Source organism: Geotrypetes seraphini, chromosome 18 (assembly GCF_902459505.1).
Source record: "Geotrypetes seraphini chromosome 18, aGeoSer1.1, whole genome shotgun sequence".
Classification (NCBI taxonomy): Eukaryota; Metazoa; Chordata; class Amphibia; order Gymnophiona; family Dermophiidae; genus Geotrypetes; species Geotrypetes seraphini.
This window is the reverse complement of record NC_047101.1, coordinates 18905838-18927329: the sequence shown is the minus strand read 5'-3', so window position 1 is coordinate 18927329 and position 21492 is coordinate 18905838. Positions and strand designations below refer to the sequence as shown.

The following is a 21492-nucleotide window of genomic DNA, read 5'->3' as shown; positions in this document are numbered from 1 at the left end:
CCACGAATAACAGAACCCAACACAAAAAGGAGTGGGGAAGAGACTATTCACATCAGCCATTGGAACAAATGCAAATTTATTAAAGAAAAAATTTTAAAACATTAGAACATATATATATACATGGAACAATTCAAGCCTAATAAAGAGTCCTTAATCCTTTTTTGCTGGAACATCAATTCTGAGTAAGGAATATTTTTTTCCTGGCAAAGCTGAGTGGCAGAAGGCTTCTTCAAGGTTATTTAACCACCTACTGGTGAAACTTAATGTCCATCTTAAATTTATGGTTGTCATTTGCTTGTCTACTTATGGAGGCTGATTTTGCTTTGAGACATTCTGAATTAACCATCAAATAAAACACCTTATTTTCTGTGTATCCTCTTCATACAAAATTCCCTCGAAAGTGTGATTTAAATCCTAATGTGTTGTGGGTTTTTTTTCCCCTTCATTACAGCCACCAATGAGTGAAGAGGGAAGCCATAGGAGACATTCTTCGATGATGGGAGCTGAAGGCAGGAGGCGCTACCCATCACTGTCTTCCAGTAAAGCCTCAGGCCAGGCTTTGCCTAGCAAACCGACTGACGAGACTGCCAAAATGCCAAACCAGCACACCTCTGCCACAGCAGCTGTGGATTCTCAAACACTGGGAGGGAAGTAGGCCACAGAAGCACTTGTGCTGAAGGGAATGGTGGGGGAACTTGAAAGAAGCAGGACAAGAGGAGACAACACAAAGCCATGAGAGGTGGGCCAAGGAAGACATTTCAGTACACACAAGCCCTCTCATGGTTCGAAGAATGAGATCGCACAAATGGCCTGTGCTCTCACCACAGCACATCTCACGGATTCTGAAGCCACGCTTTGGATGTCTTAGTTTCATAGGGAGGGGAAGGGAGAAAGATTATTTTTTTGTTATAGTGGGAGGGGTTGCTAGGGAAGGGGAAAGAAAAAATATATTATATATATATATCAAGCTTTAAATTATTGACAAAACAACCACCTGTCTTTCTAAAATTGCTGGGCAGTACAGCAAAGACGAGAGGCTGGATTGGAATACACCCCCCATTCCCCCCTCTTCTCCTAAGTATTACCCCTCCTCCCCCTTCCCCTCCCCCAACCGTATATCCTGGAACGTCAGTAATTGGGCAGCCTGTATTGGATTGGAATTATTCTATTCTTGCTGCCCATCTCCTCTTCACCTCAGCTGCTTCTGCTACCACCTTTTCCCCCATTAATGAACCATTGAAAGGCCCTTGGGAGAAGCTTAGGTGGTACTGGCCCTTGCTGGGAATGACTGCATGGGACTCTACTGTGTGGAGACCATTATAGGTGGAAAAATGTAACTTGTGCATTGGGTCCTTTTTGGGAGAGCTTGACTGCATGAGGACTTCTGTGGAAATTTTTTTCACTTATCGTCTGTGACTTATAACAGGAAAGAAACTTAAACAAAAAAACAGAAGACAAATTACTTTTCTTTCTTTTTTTAAGAGACTTCTTCCTTTGCCTTCCTTTGAAAATATAAAGAAAAAGTTGCCTTATAGAGTGAGAACTTGAAATCTGCTTTTGTTCTTTATACATATATATATTTTTCCCACCATCTTGGAGCATGAGTTTAAAGGTGGGGGCTGCTTGGTTTCCTGAGTTGAATGGCTGTGGACAGGGTAGGGTGGAAGGAAATTGTCCGTTCGGGCTGAAGATTCACCTCCCCCTCTTTCCACAGCCAATATGTTGTTCTGTGGTGGTGATATTTTAGACTGCTAACTCCCACCTCCCCCTGCCATTTTCCAGAGGAGGAGGAATGAGGGTAGAAACGGACACCTTGCCCATTGGAGGAAACCCCACGTGGTGGGGTCTTAAGAGGCCACTTGTAAGACTTTGCTGTCAAAGGAGTGGATCCTGCTACTCCCCTGGTTATGGTGGCAGGGACTCTTCCAGCTGTGGTTGCAAGCTTCACCATCTCATGCAGATGTTACCAGTACACTGCCATATAATTCCCATTATTACAACCCCCCAATTTTCCTGACCTGTCAGGGCATACAAGGGGGGCAGCTTGGGACATGCACTAGGACAGTACTGGGAACAGATTACAGAGCCATCATACTTTTTACCTGGGGTGGGCAGGGGGAAGTGGGAAAGTTTTCAAAACAAATTGCCACAGCCTCTGGGTACAGCAAATCTCTCTAAATACTGACTAGCTGATGATTTCATTAACATGTATGTATTATGTACATATGTGGTGTTGATGCTTAGATGTCCGGTGGTTCGAGTGTTTTATTTTGGTCCCCAAACTGTGTTTTGTGGCAGCCCCATTTCAGTGATACATATTCCTGGTAAGATTCCATGAATAGTGTGTGGGAGATCTCCATCCCAGGCTCTGCCACTGCAAGTGGACAATCAAGGTTGTGCAGTGCTAAATTGTTTCTCTTGACATCAGACCTCATTGCTGGGGTTTGGGGGCTTTGGAGGTATGTGTTTTAGTTTCTATCTTTGAAGCATTCTGCACTCTCCTGCCAGGTGCTCACAAGGGAGAGGGATTTGATTAGTGAAGTAAGCAACTCTGAGCCATATATTTTAATAGTAAGTCAGGGCAGCTTCCTAAGACCTCTCTCCCACTCACTCACACCATACAACTTTAGTACTGAGTGCAGATGCTTGCTGATATAAGTCAAAATGTTAAGAGCCCAGGGCATAATCTTTAGAGACTTGGCAGTTTATGGAGAAGGGAGTGTATCGGGAAATGGGGATGTATTGAAATGTGCTCAGTTCCGTTGTGTGTGTTCATGGGTCTAGGTTTTTGCTGAGAGAGCTTCTGCTCAGGACATTGGGGGGAGGAGAAGTAGGATTTGAGAACACTACTTTGTTTCTGGTCAAAGGTGGGGGATTTAGGTGCTATACCCTGAGCTTGGTTTAGGGCATGCTTACTCTCCTGAATGAAGCTTGCTTGCAAAAAGCAATAACAAATCCATTAGCTACTATGATTGTGAGGATCCTATCTCTGTGCTCATCACTGCTTGTTCTCCTGTGATAAAATAGCTACTGGGGAGCTTTAATTGAATGTGAATTTGTAGGAGGTGACAGAAGGATAAAAAGTCCTGCTTCTCTGGTGATCTGTAAAATAGACAGGTGCATGCTGATGACAGGTTGGATACTTCCCTTAAACAGTGCTAGCATGAAGGAGGAAGTGCCTGAGGTGCTTCCCACTTGAGAGGTGAGAGCTAGTGTGTCCTGTTGCACCTTAATTACCTGAGTGCAAGGACTCTATTTGGATCCGATTGTGATAAGAGGTATCCATCTTTCTCAAAATATTTTCATTTGTTGGTGTGCAGTACAAAGGAAAGCAAGGTGTAGGAGTTTGAAAAAAACAAAACAAAAACATGGCCAAAGAAGAGAAGAGTTTATGGCAGGTAATTGAGAATTGTCACTGAAATCCTTCAACTGAGTGCTGTGATTATTTGCCCCCTCCCATTGCCCCAAGTTACAAAGATTGGAGGGAGAGGGATTCTTCCCTTGATTGTTAGTTATGCAACTTTTGTTTGAAGGTATAAGCACCCTGAACTTATAGCCAGTATCCCATGGAAGTAGAGTTGCTGCTTGGGCTGTCCTTTTGGTGCCAAGATGAAGAGGTCATAACATTTTGTAGATGCTCGTTTACTCAGAAAGTGACTTTTCCTTTTTACCAGCTGTTCCAGAGGAGAGAGACTAGGATTAGATTATGTTCAACTTAATTTACGCAGCAAGAGGAGCTAGGAAAAAGCTGGCCTTTGTGGTAACAGCAGAATGACGTATGGCACACAGTAGAGCAGTGGCACAGTGAGTGACGTTTGGTTAGCCAAAGGTGCAATAACCCTGAGGATAACCCTAGTGCCAAAGTAGGAGAGTGTGTGCACATGCAACCTGATCTTGTGAACTGCGTTGGGTGCCTCATTAGATGCAAAAGTGATACAGCATTTTTAATAAATAAATGTGACCTGTGTGTCTTCTTCCCCTGCCCTCTTTTGGCTTCCATAGTGAAAATTGCTGTGGGTTCCATTTCGTAAATAAAAGCAGGCACATGGTGGAAGGGGATGGCTAAAAATATGTTTGGAATACATGCCTTCAGAACATGGCAGCTTGTTGGATTGCCAACTTGTAACCGGAAATGGCATGAAAGGTAAACCGGAAGAAATGACTTATTCTAGCAGGAAACTCTCCATGGTCTTCTGTGAACCTTTGAGACTACCAGAATCTTTGCTTTGCAGATCCTATCTGATCTGCCACACCAGTGAGTTGGAAAAGTTGAGTATCTTTAGCATGGGATAGCTTCCATGGGTATACCGTGGTTGAACACTCGTTGAAGGAACAGTGAGGGCAATTGTGTCGTCGTAATATAGTGATGGAATTTGTGCACTTCTGGCAGTTTTATCCCTGTATGGAACATTGTTTCCTCTCTGCTTTTACTCTGTATGTCTCTGAGTTACTTAGAATTCTTCAGTGGAGGGAGTTTTTCAAAGCCCCTGAACCTTACCGTTGTCTTTGTTAAAGCAACTGTGCCAAGGATCTGGTAATATGCAGTAGAAACTCAGCACTCTGTATTGTGGAAGAGAGAAAGTAGGAGCATTCTTCCCAGACAGAATACAATGCATATATGTGTCTAATTCTGCACATTAGATACCCATTGTTAGGGTAGGTGGTTGGAGGGAGGAAAGGGATAGAGAAACTGGAAAGCAGTGCAAGGTTTATAGATTTATACATACAAATGAGCCATCCCTAACCATCGTTGGTTTATATTCTCTCACTGTTGCTGCATGTATTTTCCTGAGTCAAAAAGTAGGAGAAACTTTTATTTTCCTTTGTGGAGCTGCTTCTTTTCCTCTCACCTCATTACTTGTTGGATTTTACATTGAGGGCTCACCATGCACCCTGATACATTTGTCTTCATATCGCAATATATGAGACTATATTTATAAAGCAATTAAATGCTGCTTGGTGGGGGTGTGACTTTGCCTTGTAGTATCCCTCAGTTTCATGTTAAAAAAACAAAATACAAAAATGAAAATAGGTTTAGTTGTGAATAATTCTTCCAGGTATGAGGAGTTATCACATAGGTATTAAGAATCTTAACCCCATCAGCTCACTTTTCCAGGATGGGAGTGAGCAGATTTCAGAATTTAGGACCACCTCCACTGTAATCTGTTGGTGCCACTGGGACCTACTTGTGCCAGTTGTATATTTACACACAGTAAAATGTTTTAAAATGTATATGTAATCCATGAAGACTTGGACATTTGTTCCTTTTTTAACTTGGGGGGAAAAAAAATCAGAATCTAAATTAATCTTAACAGTGTTGAAGGAAGACATTTTTTTCTGCCCTTTAGTTTGTAATTGGAGTTCTTTTCTGATACCTGTTTTAGCTAATTCTATAAACTGCTTTGCCCTAAAGCAGTATGTCAAACAATGAATATAAATATAATGTATTAATACTTTGGGATTCCTTGGTAGCTTTTTGCTGTTTTGGGCCTTTCGTTTAATTTGTGCTTTGTTCTGTTTTTGTTGTAAAGGACTGGCATAGCTTTTTGCCTACTACGTTCAGGATCAGAGAGGTTTTAAGCCAAGGAATGACCTGTTGCACAGATGAGATGCATCTTATTTTGTGAAGGTGCTTGAACTTGAAGCAGATCTTTCTAAGATGAGACCCCAAGATGAGGGAGGTCAGTTTGTATATTTGCTTTTTAAAAAGCTGGGTCACTTGATTTTATGAAATCGATTGGTTAGGATATTACACATTTGGGGGCTGGAGAAGAATGTAGTTTGGAAGTCTACCTCCTTTCTCCCAGTCTATAGCCTTTTGTTATAAGTTTGTTTAAGCCCGTGACCACCATTGGTGGTGGGAGGGCAGCTGTCCTATGATAGAGCTTGGGGACTCCGCTCTCTAACCTGTGTCTAGTGGCTAAAAAAAAAAATAGATTGATTTCATAATTGACGCTCTAAAGAATGTGTTTGACCCAGTCTAGGTCCCTCCTCCCTTCAAATCCCAGTCTCTCTTCCTGCTATTTCAGAGAATTCAGTTTAGTGTTGTGTGACAAGAGATCTTGACTGAGAGGTGCTTTTTCAGTTGGTTGCTGTATAGCACCTAAAATCTGGAAGAAGGATTAATGTCTCTCCAGTGACCTTCATAAAGTCTACAAGTGACTGATTTTTGAGTTTGAGACCTGGAAATAGCCTGAAATGCAGACAACATTAGACCAAAAGGTAGCCTGAAAAACCAACAGTGCTATTCAGAAATTGATCTCATATGACTGAATCGACTGTTGAAATGTGGTAGGGAACCTGTTTTTCATCAAAAGTATTTAAAACTGAAAAAAAACCTGCATGGATGATTGATCTGTAGGAGAAATTGAGCAGACTACCTTCCATTGTAGACATTTCAGTAGTGCTTTGCATGGCTGGATTTATTTATTTCTCATGGGATGTGTGTGTGATGTTGTAACAGGTCCCCCAGTCAGGAATTGCTGGTGAATATCTGGTGAGTTGCTGAAATGTTTCTAGAATAGTCCTAAATCCCAGTTTCACACCCTGTCTTTGTGGGCAGTGTGAAGTAAGTTGGGGGAGGCATGAACCAATGCTACTCCATTCCTTACAGTCAAAGTAAACTGTATGCAACTTTTTCTGCTGCATTTCAAGAGAAAAAGCCCCCCTCCCCCATGCAATGCAGACCTGGGAGGAAATGAAAATGTGTGAATAAAAAATAAAAAGCTGGTGTTCTGATCCATCGAATGTTAATAGTACATAATCTTGACCATTATGCTAGGATCATTATATCAAAGAAATAAAATACAAAAAAAAAGGAAAAAAATGTAAAATACTTGAATGAGAAAAGCTTGTATTATAACATTAATATTATTCAGAATATTTACAGTTTAGGCTGATGTGATTCCTTATTATAGTAGTGCTTAGTCCTTTGTAATTTGTGGTAATTATGCCTTTTCCTTTTTAATACAAAAAAATGTATAAAAAATAAAAGCTTTTAAAAGACAAACATGATTTTTCTGGTTTGGTAATAAAAGGAATATTTGTGTTCTCTAAGACATGCAAGATATACAGTCTTGTTTTCCACGATTTCTAATCAGGAGAGGTCAAATTCTCAACCCTTCTATATTTAGTCAAACTTTTTAGATCATCAGGATCCATTTGGATTACTCCATTTCGAGTTCAAATAATTAAGCTGTTTATTCTTGTACAACCCCACTCTGTTCCTGAATCGTCGAGTAGTCAATCCCTTACATAAGAACATAAGATTTGCCGCTGCTGGGTCAGACCAGTGGTCCATCGTGCCCAGCAATCCGCTCACGCGGGGCGGCCCTTAGGTCAAAGACCAGCACCCTATGTGAATTTATCCTTACTTGCGTATGTTCTGTAGGAAGCTTCATTTGCATACTTTTGCTCCTCTTCTCTTAACTGCCCTCCAATTCCTCAGTTGTCTTCCTGTGAGCGAGACAATAGGAGCTTGTCTTTTCCACTCAAGTTTATTTTTTCTTTACATTCAGTCTTTTCCTCTAATTTGTGTGGCTTATTTTTTATGCTGCAGAGGATCCCCTTGGGGTACAGCTCTGGCTGCAGGAGACCACAACAGACCGTGAGGTAGAGGGTCTGCTTTCAAGGGGTCAGCTGCTTTGCAGTGCATCCACTTGGAAAGCATGCATTAACAGTTCAAGAACTCAGGGATCATTTCTATGGGAGCATAACTCACCCCAGGTTCATCCATTAGTGGGTTTAAGTGCAGGCTGCGTGGATCCTTGGTTTATCCAGGATCGGGGCCAACTGCATTCCTCCCCCCCCATTTCCGTGCGTGAGCTCCAGAGGGGATCAAAGTCTGCGGCTGGAATGTTGGACCCAAGAGGCAGTCAGAAGAAACAAGCAGTCCAGGTTCCAGGCTTGTTGAGGCAGAGAATCTCCCTGTAAGCGGTTACAGCTTCCATCTTGCAGCTCCTAGCACACAGCATGGCACATGGCTGACAGCCTGGCAAATCAATTTTTTATTTATTTTATTTTATTTTTTTTGGGGGGGGAGGATTCTCAAAAATTGTATTTTGGTGGGTTTTAAAGTTAGTCCTAGGTCCCCCCATCTCAAAATCCTAAAATCACCATTTTTAATTTTTCTGTATGGCATTCACAGGCCGTTTTTGGCACTAAAATTGCTTCTGTGGTGGCCATCTTTGATTTCCCAATATTAATTTAAAAGCTTCTATTTGCCTCAAAACACCTTGGTTTTGCTCAAAAACAGATGGGTTGGCTCTTCAGGAAAGGATACTTCGAACTCATGCCCTATTTGCTCCGGATAGCAATCTGAGGAGCATCCCAGGATATTGGGCTTGATGGATCTTTGGTCTGTCCCAGAATGGCAATTTTTATGTTCTTATTTTGTTGCCAGAGAATGTGGTGAAATCAGATTGACGTGGTTTTAAAAGGCTGGTTAATTTCTTAAAAGAGAAGTTCATAGGCCATTCAGATCGCTTGGGGAAATCCACTAATTATTCCTAGGATAAACATTATAAAATCTGTTTTACTACCTGGAATCTAGCAAGTTACTTGGGACCTGGATTGGCCGCTGTTGGAAACAGGTTACTGGCCTTGATGGACCCTCGGTCTGTCCCAGTTTGGCAATTCTTATCCATGTTCCATGTGTTGTGTGACACATGAGGGGGTGTGGGAGTCAGTCCACCCAAAGAAAGTCCCAAAAGTCTAAATTTGAGCTGGGAGCAGTGCAAGTGCGTCTCTGGTGAAGTGCAGCCACGATTTGGTGGCAAAATCCTGAAAACGTTTAAAACTGGGACCGCAGGGGTCCTCTTCCTCTCGGGCAGAGATTTCCCCCTGAATTTATTAATATGATGTTACAGGCCTATCTGATTAACAAGGCTCCCATCAGTCAATCTGGAATTGTGGCCCTGCTAGCGCCAGAGGTTCCCCCTCCCCAAGAATGCAAATCCCCACCAGAAGTGCCATGCGCAGTCTGGGGACAAGTCTACCTGCAGATGACTCAGGTGATCAGGATTCTATTTTTATGCCTTTTAATTTCCCTGAAAGGAACTTCTGTGGATGATACTGCAGCCACAGGACTGCAGGACCCATATCTGGGGAACACTCCAGATGTTGGAGGACTCGACTGTGCGCAGTTTGTTCAAACCATTAATGCTGATAAGGATGATCTCTGAATCCCTCAAGGAGTTAAAGTTAGAGATTCCTCAGTCCTTGGCAGCACAGTGCTCCCTTATGAGTAGCACTAAGCCTCAGTCTCCTGTTTTCCAGAGTATCCAGACATCACGAAGATGCTTACAGATTACTGGGAAGGGCCCTTGCAGGTGGCCAAGACTATGATTAAGCTCTGTCCATTGGATGATGCATTTAACCAGATTTTTGTTCCCCCAAATGTGGATTCTCTGTTGGCACAGGTTACGAAGTAGAGAATGACACGGTGACAAAATTCATCACCGTTCCCGTCCCCGCGGATAACCGCGAGAAACCATCTTCATGTCATTCTTTAAGGAAAGAGGGAAGAATTAGAGTATGAATGGCCACAACCACTGACCCGCAAGCTTTGCTTTGAAGAATGCTGATGTAGAAGGACAGAGGATGAAATAGACACTAGACAATGACATGGGTTTATTTCTCGCAGTTATCCGCGGGGACGGGAACAGTGATGAATTTTGTCACCGTGTCATTCTCTATTACGAAGCGCACATATCTCCCCCAGTGAAGGTGGCATGCTGTTGAAGGATGCCCAAGACCACAGAATAGATTTTGTACTCAAAAGGCTTTTTGACTCTGTGGCCTCTGGTTTGAAAGCTGCATCTTTTTGTTGCTTGAGCCTGTCACTTTTAAGTTGCATCACGATCTGGATACTATTGTGGACAAGGATCTTCCATTTTTGATTACTGGAGTGGATTACATAGCTGATGCTCTGTAAGACCTTTTCTGGGTTGTGAGAAAGCTTACTCTGTCTGGTGATTCTTTTTCAAAGGTGATGCTAAATAAGTTGCCATTTAAGGGGCAGTTACGTTTTGGTAAAGGCCTGGATGACCTTATGGCATCGATTTCCAGGTGGATTCATATGGCCATTTCTTCCCCCTATATTGGAGCTTGGAAGTAGCCTCCTATCTTGGTGAAGGCCCACTCCACGTGAGGCTTTGCATCCTTATGGGGGAATCTTCAGTAATTTTCCCAGAAGAGATTTGTAGAGTTGCTACTTAGTCTTCATGAAGTTTTACAGAATAGATGTGGTGGCCAAGAGAGATTCCACATTTGTATCTTCGATCCTAGTAGCAGTCTCATTGGTCCCACCCTAAGTTTGAGGGACTGCTGTTATGTCTTGAAGGTTCAGGAATAGAGTGGGGTTGTACAAAAAACAAAGATTAGTTTCTTACCTCGTTATCTTCTTTCTTGTAAACCCATACACTATTACTGAAGCCTGCCCTGGGAGATACTGATTTGCCTGCTGTCTGCCTCAGTGAGTACCGGTTTTGGACTTCTTGTTTCTTTGTCCGTCCTTAGCAAGAATACCATCCGTAAATATTGTGTTCTTCAATCCAGAAGATCCAAGTGTAATATGCCCCTACACTGTTAGTGCAGGCTGAATTCCCATTGCTCATTCGTTCATTGTTCTATTTTCCAAATGTTTGATTATTTGTTGCGATGATAGCAGATTAAACGTGTTTCTTGGGGAGTTTCCCTGCCCCCTTCCTCTTCTGTGTCCTTTACAGGAATAACTGTTTGTTTTGTTATACACTGAGGAATTGGAGGGCAGTTCAGAGGTCAGAAAGGAGGAGCAAAAGTATATAAATGAAGCGTCCCTACAAGAGTTCTCACAAGCAGGGATTGACTACCCAAAGGTTCAAGAATAGAGTGTGGGTTTACAAGAAAGATAAACGAGGTAAGAACCTAATCTTTCCTTGTACAGTACATGTTGATTTGTTGGCAATGATTTTGAGAGTACATTCAAGAAACTACCTTTTAGAAAATAATTTTATAATTTAGAATACCATTCAAAAATAGTTATATTTAGTTAAAATCTCTCAATTGTTGATGAGGAAGAATACAAGTATAATTCATTTTTGTATCAATAAATTTTTATTGGGACAAAAAAATAGCCACAATATTAAACAGTTCCATAAGAGTAACATATAAAATCCACAAACCTGTACAACAGAGCCCTCCCCCTGTTAAAAACTCTCAAATCCTCTCTGCCTACCCCTTCTATAATTTGGCTCAGTTATAAATAAGGGTATATTTGTGTTGTAAAGTCTGCCCTCTAGACTCAAATATCCCCATCCCTTTAAGTATATTCTTTGTTAATATGTTAAAGAATAAGGAAAACTAGATTTCCAGGAAAGTGCCATGAGAGATGGGTCCTATCAAAATTGGATTTTTCAGTTCATAGGATCAAATGAGTTAATTTATAACGAGCAGACACTGGGTTAAAATGAAGAAGATAGCAGAACCTTGTGGCCAGCAGTAAACTTTGGTGAGTATCTGCTGTTATGCAATATTTCATTTTCCAGATATAAATGATGAAATCTAACATGAGTAAAGTACAGTAGTACTTTGGTTTGCGAGCATAATTCGTTTCAGACGCATGCTCGCAATCCAGAGTTCTCGTATATCAAAGCAACTTTCCCCATAGGCCATATTGGCAACTCAGATGATTTCGTTCCACTGACTGAATACCAATAAGTACATCTCTCCGACACCCGACCCGACCCCTGAGCTGACACCCGACCCCGGGAACCGGCTTTGTTGCTCCTCTGAGGCCACCGGTGATGCTCCCTTCCTTCGCGATCACCTCCCCCACCCCCCACTGACTGACCCTGTCCTTGCCCGTGCGCTGCTGGTGTTGAAAGTGCCTGCCACTGGTTCTCTGCTGGGCTGCTGCTGGGCCTTGAGCATCTGCGCATGCTCAAAGCCTTCTGGCTCTCACCCTCTCCGAGTGAAATGAGTTTTGAATTTCTTAAATTATATCTTGATGAGAAGAAACCCAAGTAGTAGGCTTTATGCTGATGACATTTTACTCTTGCTCCCTGTTGATGGAAACTTGAGAGAAATGGAGGAACGACTGCAAGTAGTGATGGTGGCTGTGAAAGAATGGTTGGAGGGTAGCCGGTTAAAGCTGAATGTTCAAAAAGCAAAAATAATGTTATTTTGGAGACCACAGATGCAAGAAACCCCTGGGTCTTTATAGCTTTGGGACATCCCTATAAAGCTCTCTGAAGAGTTTAGCTATCTAGGCGTTGTGGTGGACTCAAAATTGACATGTAAAAGTCATGTTCAGGAATTGATAATAAAGATTTTTTTCAGATTGCGGCTTTTCAATAGGCTTCGACTGTATTTGCCTGCTAGTACATTTAAGGTTATTCTGCAGTCAATGGTATTATCGTGTCTGGACTATTGTAATCTTGTGCTTTTGAGTCTATCAACAACCCTGTTGAGTGCATTATAAGCTGCTTAAAACTCAGTGGTTAGGACTTTTTTTCACTTGGAAAGGACTGAACATGTAACAGAATATTACGTGAAGTTATACTGGTTGAAATTAGAAAACCGCATATACTTTAGACTGCTTACGATGGTTTATTTGTGTATGCATGGTCTGGCTCTTGCAAGTTTGGTGGGTATTATTCAGGCTTATGTCCCACTGTCCAAGTTACGTTCTGTCCATCATGGTGATTTGTTTGTGCCATTCATAAGGGAACTGAGACTGAATACCTCACATGTAAGCATGTTTTCTTGCAGGGGCCCCCAGGAATGGAATATGTTACCTTTGTACATTAGAAAGCTATGTAATTTTGATGTTTTTAAGAAGCTACCGAAGAGACATCTATTCTGTAACATGAAATATGGGTATTAAGGCATTTGCAATTGTGTAAGCACTGGTTGCTTATTTGTTTGTGTTTTATATGTATTTTTAATGTATTTTTTTTATTGTGTATGTTTAAATTGTGAGCCGCCTTGGAAAAGGCGGATTATAAATAAAATAAAACAAAAACAAACAAAAGGGGAAACCCCTACGCAGAAAACAAAGTAGGGTTCTGACAAAATGTTTCCCAACTGACAGAAAAGATTTATGCAATCAGTTAATAGATTTTGATTACGGTAAATAAATCTTTTCTGTTGGAAAATATTTTGTCAGACCCCTATTTTATTTTATTTTATAATATTTCACCGTGAATGAGAGAAGAGGAAATCATTCCATAATTTGGGGTTAAAAAAAAAAATACAATTACAGAATGGTAGATTCTAGATGAACGAGCTTAGAGGCTGGCTGTTCCAAACAATGGGAGTCTTAGATTTTGAGGGAGTGTAAAATGGTGGGAGGCCAGAGTTATCAAAGAATTTTGAAATAGACATGATGTGGGAGCGGGAGCAAATAAAGACAAATGGCAGCATGATGTGATCAAATCCTTTTGTGTGACAGAAATCATGTGGCTGAATTATGCAAAGCTTGAAGATCTTTAAGATCAGACCTATTGCCTGCATAATCTAGTCAGGAAATCAGAACAGCATGAATAAGGCTATGGGGAAAAGTCAAAGTAAGGCATGACATTTCCACAATACATGAGAACCTTGCTTGATGACTGAAGATATCTGTTGCTGAAATGATACCTGAGAGTTAATGATAATACCTAAATAGTGGAAAGAGGTAATGAGGAATAGCCCGAACAGGTAAGAGAGCTGGTTTGGGCAAAGAGTTGGTTATCCGACAGGCTGTTGTCTTATCTGGATTGAGAACTAAATTATGATCTTGACAGCCAAGTGGCAATGGCATCAAGACAAGTATGTAGAGGTCCAAGGTCAATGTAGGAAAAATACATTTTCTGCATAAAAAAATAGAGAGAGAGGCTTATATTGAAGCTGTGATGAGTGAGGTCAGAGAATTTAAGAAAATAAGAGAGAACCTTGAGGAATTCCACAGAACAGGGTAAAGAGGATGGGACTTTATATCGCTTTTTTTTTCTGTGTGGTTTGCACAATCAAAGTGGTTTGCATATTTCAGACAGTTACGTATTTTGAACCCGGGGCAATGAAGTATTTAGTGGCTTGCCCAGATTCACAAGGAACTTCAGTGGGAATCTAATTCACAACCTCGGGGTGCTGAGGCAGCTGCTCTAACCGCTAGGCCACTCCTCCACTGAGTGGAAAGAGCAGACAGAAAAGGTGCAACCAAATTGTTTTCTCTCCATTGTCACATTTCAGTCTAGTCCTCCATTGGTTTGAATTGGAAGTTCCAGCTATGTCTATATGCAATGAGCTGCAGATTAGAGAATGACACGGTGACAAAATTCATCACCGTTCCCGTCCCTGCGGATAACCGCGAGAAATAATCCCATGTCATTTTCTAGTGTCTATTTCAACCTCAGTCCTTCTACACCAGCATTCTTCAAAGCAAAGCTTGTGGGTCAGTGGTTGTGGCCATTCATACTCTGATTCTTATGTGAGCCAAGGATAATGAAGCCATTGTGACATCACTGATGTGATTGGTTCTTAGGCACTTTTGGAATGAGGCATTATGACATCACAATATCTGCTCTGGATACCAGAGACTGTCATTCTGTAGTGTCTGTTTCAACCTCGGTCCTTCTACACCAGCATTCTTCAAAGCAAAGCTTGCGGGTCAGTGGTTGTGGCCATTCATACTCTGATTCTTCCCTCTTTCCTTAAAGAATGACATGAAGATGGTTTCCCGTGGTTATCCGCGGGGACGGGAACGGTGATGAATTTTGTCACTGTGTCATTCTCTACTGCAGATAGACAAGCCATAATCAGCTTCCTTTGCTTCTTACTAGTACTTCACTCCAATACCCCAAGAGATACAGATCAGTTGGGATTAAATCACTTGGCAATTCCTTATGAACTTGATTCCAAAAACCCTGTAGGTTTAGGGTAAGTCCATCAGATATGATAGAAAGTGCCAAACGCCCTGTAGCAATCCCCTCTGTGCCTGTGTCCTTTCTTTTACCATTGCAGGGAATAATGTTTCTCATCTTCAAGCACTCCCAAGTCAAACATATTTCAACTGAGTCCCCTTGAGCTCTGACGAGCATAGATTTTGAAATGGATATTCCATAAACTGACATTCTAATCACAAAATAGAAAATAATTTCTCCAAGGACAAACAAGCATTATATTCTCACATGTGGGTGATGTCATCTATGGAACCCAGTACGGATATTACCAAGTGCAGTGGCACGTTAAATTTTTTAAGGCAGCGCCTGTATCATGCATGTGCTGGTGCCTTTCTGCCCATCACTTCAGCTCCTGGGATGTTCAGGTGGGCGGGTTGTGAGAATATATGCCTGTTGGTACTCTAGTAGTGCTATAGAAATGATTAGAAGTACTGTAGTAGTAATAGTCCTCAGAGAACACCTGTTGCAGGTAAGTAACTTTGCTTTTTCCACCTTTTCTGTCTGGGGTTTTTTTTAATTTTTCTTATTATATTCTGAGCTCTAGTTACGTTATGAGCTCTCCTCAACTCTTGTCATTTTTTTCACTTCTCCTTTCAGATTTCTTCAGCTTGTTTTTCTGCATCTGTCCACAATTCTTACCAATGCTACCCGATTCAGGGAAAAATTTTCAATTCAATTTGGCCTATTGAATCGATTTTTTTATTTTTATTTTTTTATTTGCTTTTCCCGCCCAATCAGGCAGATTTATTTTGTAGCCTCTTCATGCCAGCACTGTGGTATAAACAAAGTAAAAGATTTTTCCTCTGTTAGGGCCTAGCTTACACTCACTGTCTAACACCTGCTCTGGCAGGATACACATTTCAAATCTGAGATATCATAATCACAAAATATAAAATAAAATTATTTTTCTACCTTTTATTGTCTAGTCATTTTATTATTCAATTATGTTGGTCCCAGGGTCTAGTTTCTGTTGTCTTCTGTTAACTCGTTCACCAGGGTCTCCTGTCCATTTGATGTTTTCTTCTTTCTCTGCTCTGTGGAAGATGGATGGTGAGCAATCTTCCATCTCTATACCTTCCCTTCCACTGCCATATCCAACATTTTGTTTCTCACTGTCTACCATCTCTCTCTCCCCCCCCCCCCCCCCCCGCCTTGTGCCCTAGGTCAGTATTTCTCAATCTTTTCAAGCCAAGTACCCCCAAGCCTAACAAACATCAACTGAGTATTCCACCCCTGACTCCACCCCCATAATAATAGTACTAATTCTAATGCAATTTCTTCTATCCATTTTTCATACACATACAATATACAGTGGTGCCTCGCATAACGGACGCCTCGCACAGCGAACGCTGCGCACAACGAACTTTATGTCTTGATTCGTACAACGAACTTCGTTTCACACAACGAAGTCGCCCGAGCTGCATCCTTAACTGCCCTCTCTCCGCCTGGCTCCCTCTTGCCCCCCCCCCCGACTCCCCGACACGATCGGGGCAAGAGGGAGCCCAAGCCCTCTTGCCCCCCCGACACGATCGGGGCAAGAGGGAGCCCAAGCCCTCTTGCCCCCCCGACTCCCCGACACGATCGGGGCAAGAGGGAGCTCAAGCCCTCTTGCCCCCCCGACTCCCCGACACGATCGGGGCAAGAGGGAGCCCAAGCCCTCTTGCCCCCCCGACTCCCCGACACGATCGGGGCAAGAGGGAGCTCAAGCCCTCTTGCCCCCCCCCGACTCCCCGACACGATCGGGGCAAGAGGGAGCCCAAGCCCTCTTGCCCCCCCGACTCCCCGACACGATCGGGCCAGGAGGGAGCCCAAGTCCTCCTGGCCACGGCGACCCCCTAACCCCACCCTGCACTACATTACGGGCAGGAGGGATCCCAGGCCCTCCTGCCCTCGACGCAAACCCCCCCTCCCCCCAACGACTGCCCCCCCCAAGAACCTCCGACCGCCCCCCAGCCGACCCGCGACCCCCCTGGCCGACCCCCACGACACCCCCAACCCCCTTCCCCGTACCTTTCTGTAGTTGGCCGGACAGACGGGAGCCAAACCCGCCTGTCCGGCAGGCAGCCAACGACGGAATGAGGCCGGATTGGCCCATCCGTCCCAAAGCTCCGCCTACTGGTGGGGCCTAAGGCGCCTGGGCCAATCAGAATAGGCCCGGGAGCCTTAGGTCCCTCCTGGGGGCGGGGCCTGAGGCACATGGGCCCAACCCGACCATGTGCCTCAGGCCCTGCCCCCAGGAGGGACCTAAGGCTCCCGGGCCTATTCTGATTGGCCCAGGCGCCTTAGGCCCCACCAGTAGGCGGAGCTTTGGGACGGATGGGCCAATCCGGCCTCATTCCGTCGTTGGCTGCCTGCCGGACAGGCGGGTTTGGCTCCCGTCTGTCCGGCCAACTACAGAAAGGTACGGGGAAGGGGGTTGGGGTGTCGTGGGGTCGGCCAGGGGGGTCGCGGGTCGGCTGGGGGGGCGGTCGGAGGTTCTTGGGGGGGGCGGTCGTTGGGGGGAGGGGGGGTTTGCGTCGAGGGCAGGAGGGCCTGGGATCCCTCCTGCCCGTAATGTAGTGCAGGGTGGGGTTAGGGGGTCGCCGTGGCCAGGAGGACTTGGGCTCCCTCCTGGCCCGATATTGTCGGGGAGTTGGGGAATCGGCGGGGCAAGAGGGCTTGGGCTCCCTCTTGCCCCGATCGTGTCGGGAGTCGGGGGGGCAAGAGGGCTTGGGCTCCCTCTTGCCCCGATCGTGTCGGGGAGTCGGGGGGGCAAGAGGGCTTGGGCTCCCTCTTGCCCCGATCGTGTCGGGGAGTCGGGGGGGCAAGAGGGCTTGAGCTTCCTCTTGCCCCGATCGTGTCGGGGGTGCCAGGGACCACACGGAGTCACCCACCGTACCACCCGATTCGGGTAAGCGCAGGTATCGGTGGGTGGCTTATTTGCGGGGGGGTGCCTTATTTTACATTTTTTTCTAAAAAGGGGGGGCTGTCTTATTTGATGGCCCTGCCTTATCATCGGGGAAACACGGTAGAAAAAAAAAAAAATGAACAGTTAAGTCCCAGTTTTTGCCGCTGAGACTCTGCCCTCTCTCACTGTAAAATTAGACTCTACTTAGTCTGTCTTTAAATTTAAAAAATGTGTGTTGTTTTAAAAAACAATTATGTTTTTAGATGTATCTAAATAAAAATAATAACCAAAAATTTATCTTTTTTTATGTCATCTTAGCATATTTTATGCTGCAGAACGAATTATTTTTTTTTACATGTATTCTTATGGGAAAACGCGTTTCACATAACGAACGTTTCGCATAACAAACTTGCTCCTGGAACCAATTAAGTTCGTTGTGTGAGGCACCACTGTAATCTTAATACATAATGGTAACCATAAAATTAAAAAAACACTACGCAGAGAAAATGTTAATTATTTATATTCGGGTTTGTTTCAAAGATGTCAAGGCAGATGACTAAAATATGCAATGTCACCTCAGTAACAACTATAGAAAAATAGACAAATATAGTGCAAAATATGGACAACAGATATAAATTCCAAAACTGACACATTTTGATCATTAAATTGAAAATAAAATAATTTTTCCTACCTTTGTTGTCTGGTGATTTCATGAGTCTCTGGTTGCACTTCCTTCTGACTGTGCATCCAAATGTTCTTTCTTTCTGCACTCAGGCCCAACAATTGTCCCTTTCTATTCCCTCCCTCCCTTCTTCCTATGTCCCAAGTTAGTGCCCCCGTCCTCCCTCCCCCGAAGCTGTGCCAAATCCTGCCTGCCCCCAAGCCGACCCGCCGCCAATTTCTCTGTCTGCCGCCACCCACCCACTGAATTTAATTACCACCGCTGCTGCCGCAACTCCAAAAGGGCCAGGCGTGTGCAGCGATTGCACGCCGCAGGCCCATATGCCTTTCCCCCCAATGTCAATTCTGACATCGGAGAGAAGTTCCGGGCCAGCCAATCTCTGGCTGGCCCAGACCTCACCGTTGTCAGAACTGATGGGGAGGGGAGGAAGGCTTATGGGCCGGCGGCGTGCAATTGCTGCACGCGCCTGGCCCTTTTGGAGTTGTGGCAGCAGTGGGGGGGGGAGGTGGAGTGAGCAGCAGGGGGTGGGTGGTGGTCAGCCCATGCGTACTGCAGGTTGAGAAACCCTGCCCTAGGTCAAACCTCTCTATTCCTCCCCAAGCAGCATCTCTCCCTGCCCTTCACCCTATGTCCAACATTCTTTCTCTCTTCTCCATGCATGTCTCCCTCTCCTCTACCATATGCAGGATTTCTCTCTCACCCCTTTTTTTTTTTTTTACCTCTGTTGCATCTCTCCCTTCATCTCCTCCACTCCATGTCCAACAATTCTTCCTCTCTCTTCTCTCCTCCCATGTGCAGCAGCTTTCCAACCCTCCCTCTTATCCCCCTATGTATTTCCTAACTGACCCACGCACCCCCCCCCCCCCCAAACTCCCTTGTGAGACCTGACATACTTTCAGGCCTTCTAAAGCAGCAGTGATGGAGGCTGGCTAGCAGCGGAGGCCAACTAGCAGAGGCACTACTCTAAACAGGCTGCTCACGGTCTGCCCCATCAGTGAGATGGCAAAGGAAGGCCCCAGCAGGGCAGGCCACAAGCAGCCTGTTCAGAGCCCTGCTGCTGCTTTAGGAGGCCCGGAGGTATGTCAGGACTCATTGGATTGGTGAGTCAGATATTTTTTGCAGAATGAATCGATTCACTGAATTGAGTCTTTGAACCGATTTGAATCGGGCAGCACTAATTCTTACTATCCAGTCTTCAATTTCCTTCTTTATACTGCATGTACTGGCTCTCCTTTTATTCCCCCATCTTGCTATGTCTGTCCTTTTCCACCCAGTGTCTCTTCTCTCTTCCTCCTCTCCTGTGTCTACCCTCTATATCTTTGTTCTCCCCCCCCCCAAAGCTGCTGCTTCTCTTTCAAGCCAGCAGCTGCAGCAAAAGAAAGTAGTCCTGGGGCACAGCCTTCATGAGAAAAGTATCGGTTTCTGTAGGTCACCTCTGGAACAGGAAGTTGACATCAGAATGGGTGGGGACCTGGCAGATCCAACAGTGCATGCATGAGGACTGCAGTAGGTTGTTTTGCTGTAGCTGCTGGTGTGGCAGGAGGAAGGTCTTCTACTGGGCACTGTATACCTCCTGCAGAGGGCATATAGGCCTTGTGTTTAGAACCTCTTATACCACCTTGCAAGATTTTTAGGCCATTCTCGTTAACTAAAATTAAAGTTCTGTATATATTTTATTACCTTCCCTCATTGCTTTTGAGAAGGCCATTCCTAGATCTGCTCCCAAATCCCTCCATCTAAATTTCATAAAGGCTTTGTGTTGCTACTCAATGCAACACTTATTATAAGTCCTCCAGTTTCCTTCTCACATGTGTCCCATTTTAAGTTTTAATAAGTGTTTTGTAGCACTTAACGCATCTTAATAAAGCGACCCCTTAGAGCAGTGATTTGTAACCTTTTTTGAGTCAAGGTCCCCTTTAAAAATCTGAGGAAAGCTATGGACCCCCTTCTCCAGAAATATTCACATAAACACAGCTTAGCATGCAATGAATATAATGTAATTTATCGAGATTTGATTGTCTCATATATATATATTAAATATCCTCAAAAAATTGTGAAACACACAAAACAACCTAAAAAGGCTAAATCATAAGTAGAAAGGGATTCTACTCAGAGCTCAAGGAGAGTGTTTTTGAAAGGGTCTCAAGTGCTCACGGTTAAGAGCTCGATGTGACTTACAAGCTAATAACCTTCAGGTGAGCTATCATCGATCTTTTATTCACTACTCCAATTTATGCTCTGTAGTATCAGAAACCCTCTATAGCTAATTTTAATATTCAGAAAAAATTTTTATATTTATTTAAATTTAATACTTCTATGAAATTCTAAAATAGAACTGTCGGAATTGAACTTCACTTAGCTATAGTAGCAAGGTATCAAAGTGACCTGTCGGAGTTAATAACTTCCATATATAGGTCTTAAATTACTTAGCTTCAATAGCAAGATGTCATAGTGGCTACGGAAGATCTCCGTTTCGCTCTTGTTAACTCAAACAGAGCTTCATCAGGAAAAAGCCGACATTCACACTACAAAATGAAACATAGAAATGAAAATAATTATTTAAAACTTAAGCTTCTGAAATAGAAACTATCTAGCAAATAATTTTAGCTACTTAAATACTAGAACGCCTAAAGGCAGATTCAATGGGAATACTTCTTATTTATTTTAAACTACCTATTACTTAAGAAATGGCAGGAGCACAAAATCAGTGTATATAAAAAAATTATTTTAGAATTTATATAGTTAAAGTCTATGTGATTGAAGTTTATATAGTTAAAGTTTGCTAATGAAAAACACCTATAGATGAAACTCTAGCAGTAAAACAAAGCGTCTAAGTTTAAAGAAAAACCAAAAGTTGGAAGAATTACGCTGTCACTCTAAGACCTACCTATTTATATCGGCTCTGGTTCTCACAGAGGGAACCGTTTAGGGGACACAGCCCAATTCAGACTTGTCTGGAGATATCTGGACAGCAGACTAATACCACAGCTTAAATACAAAGG

At 43.5% G+C, this 21492-nt stretch overlaps 1 protein-coding gene across 2 annotated transcripts in view; it reads left to right on the top strand.

Annotated features, from left to right (window-relative positions):
- The window catches only part of LARP1 (La ribonucleoprotein 1, translational regulator), a 152054-nt gene extending 146047 nt beyond the window's left edge, over positions 1-6007 (top strand). For both annotated transcript variants that reach the window (XM_033927099.1, XM_033927100.1), the window contains exon 19: positions 452-6007. In XM_033927099.1, coding sequence (XP_033782990.1) covers positions 452-655 — 204 coding nt within the window. In that variant the 3' untranslated portion in view covers positions 656-6007. The remainder of the gene's footprint in view (positions 1-451) is intronic.
- The last annotated feature ends 15485 nt before the right edge of the window (positions 6008-21492 follow it).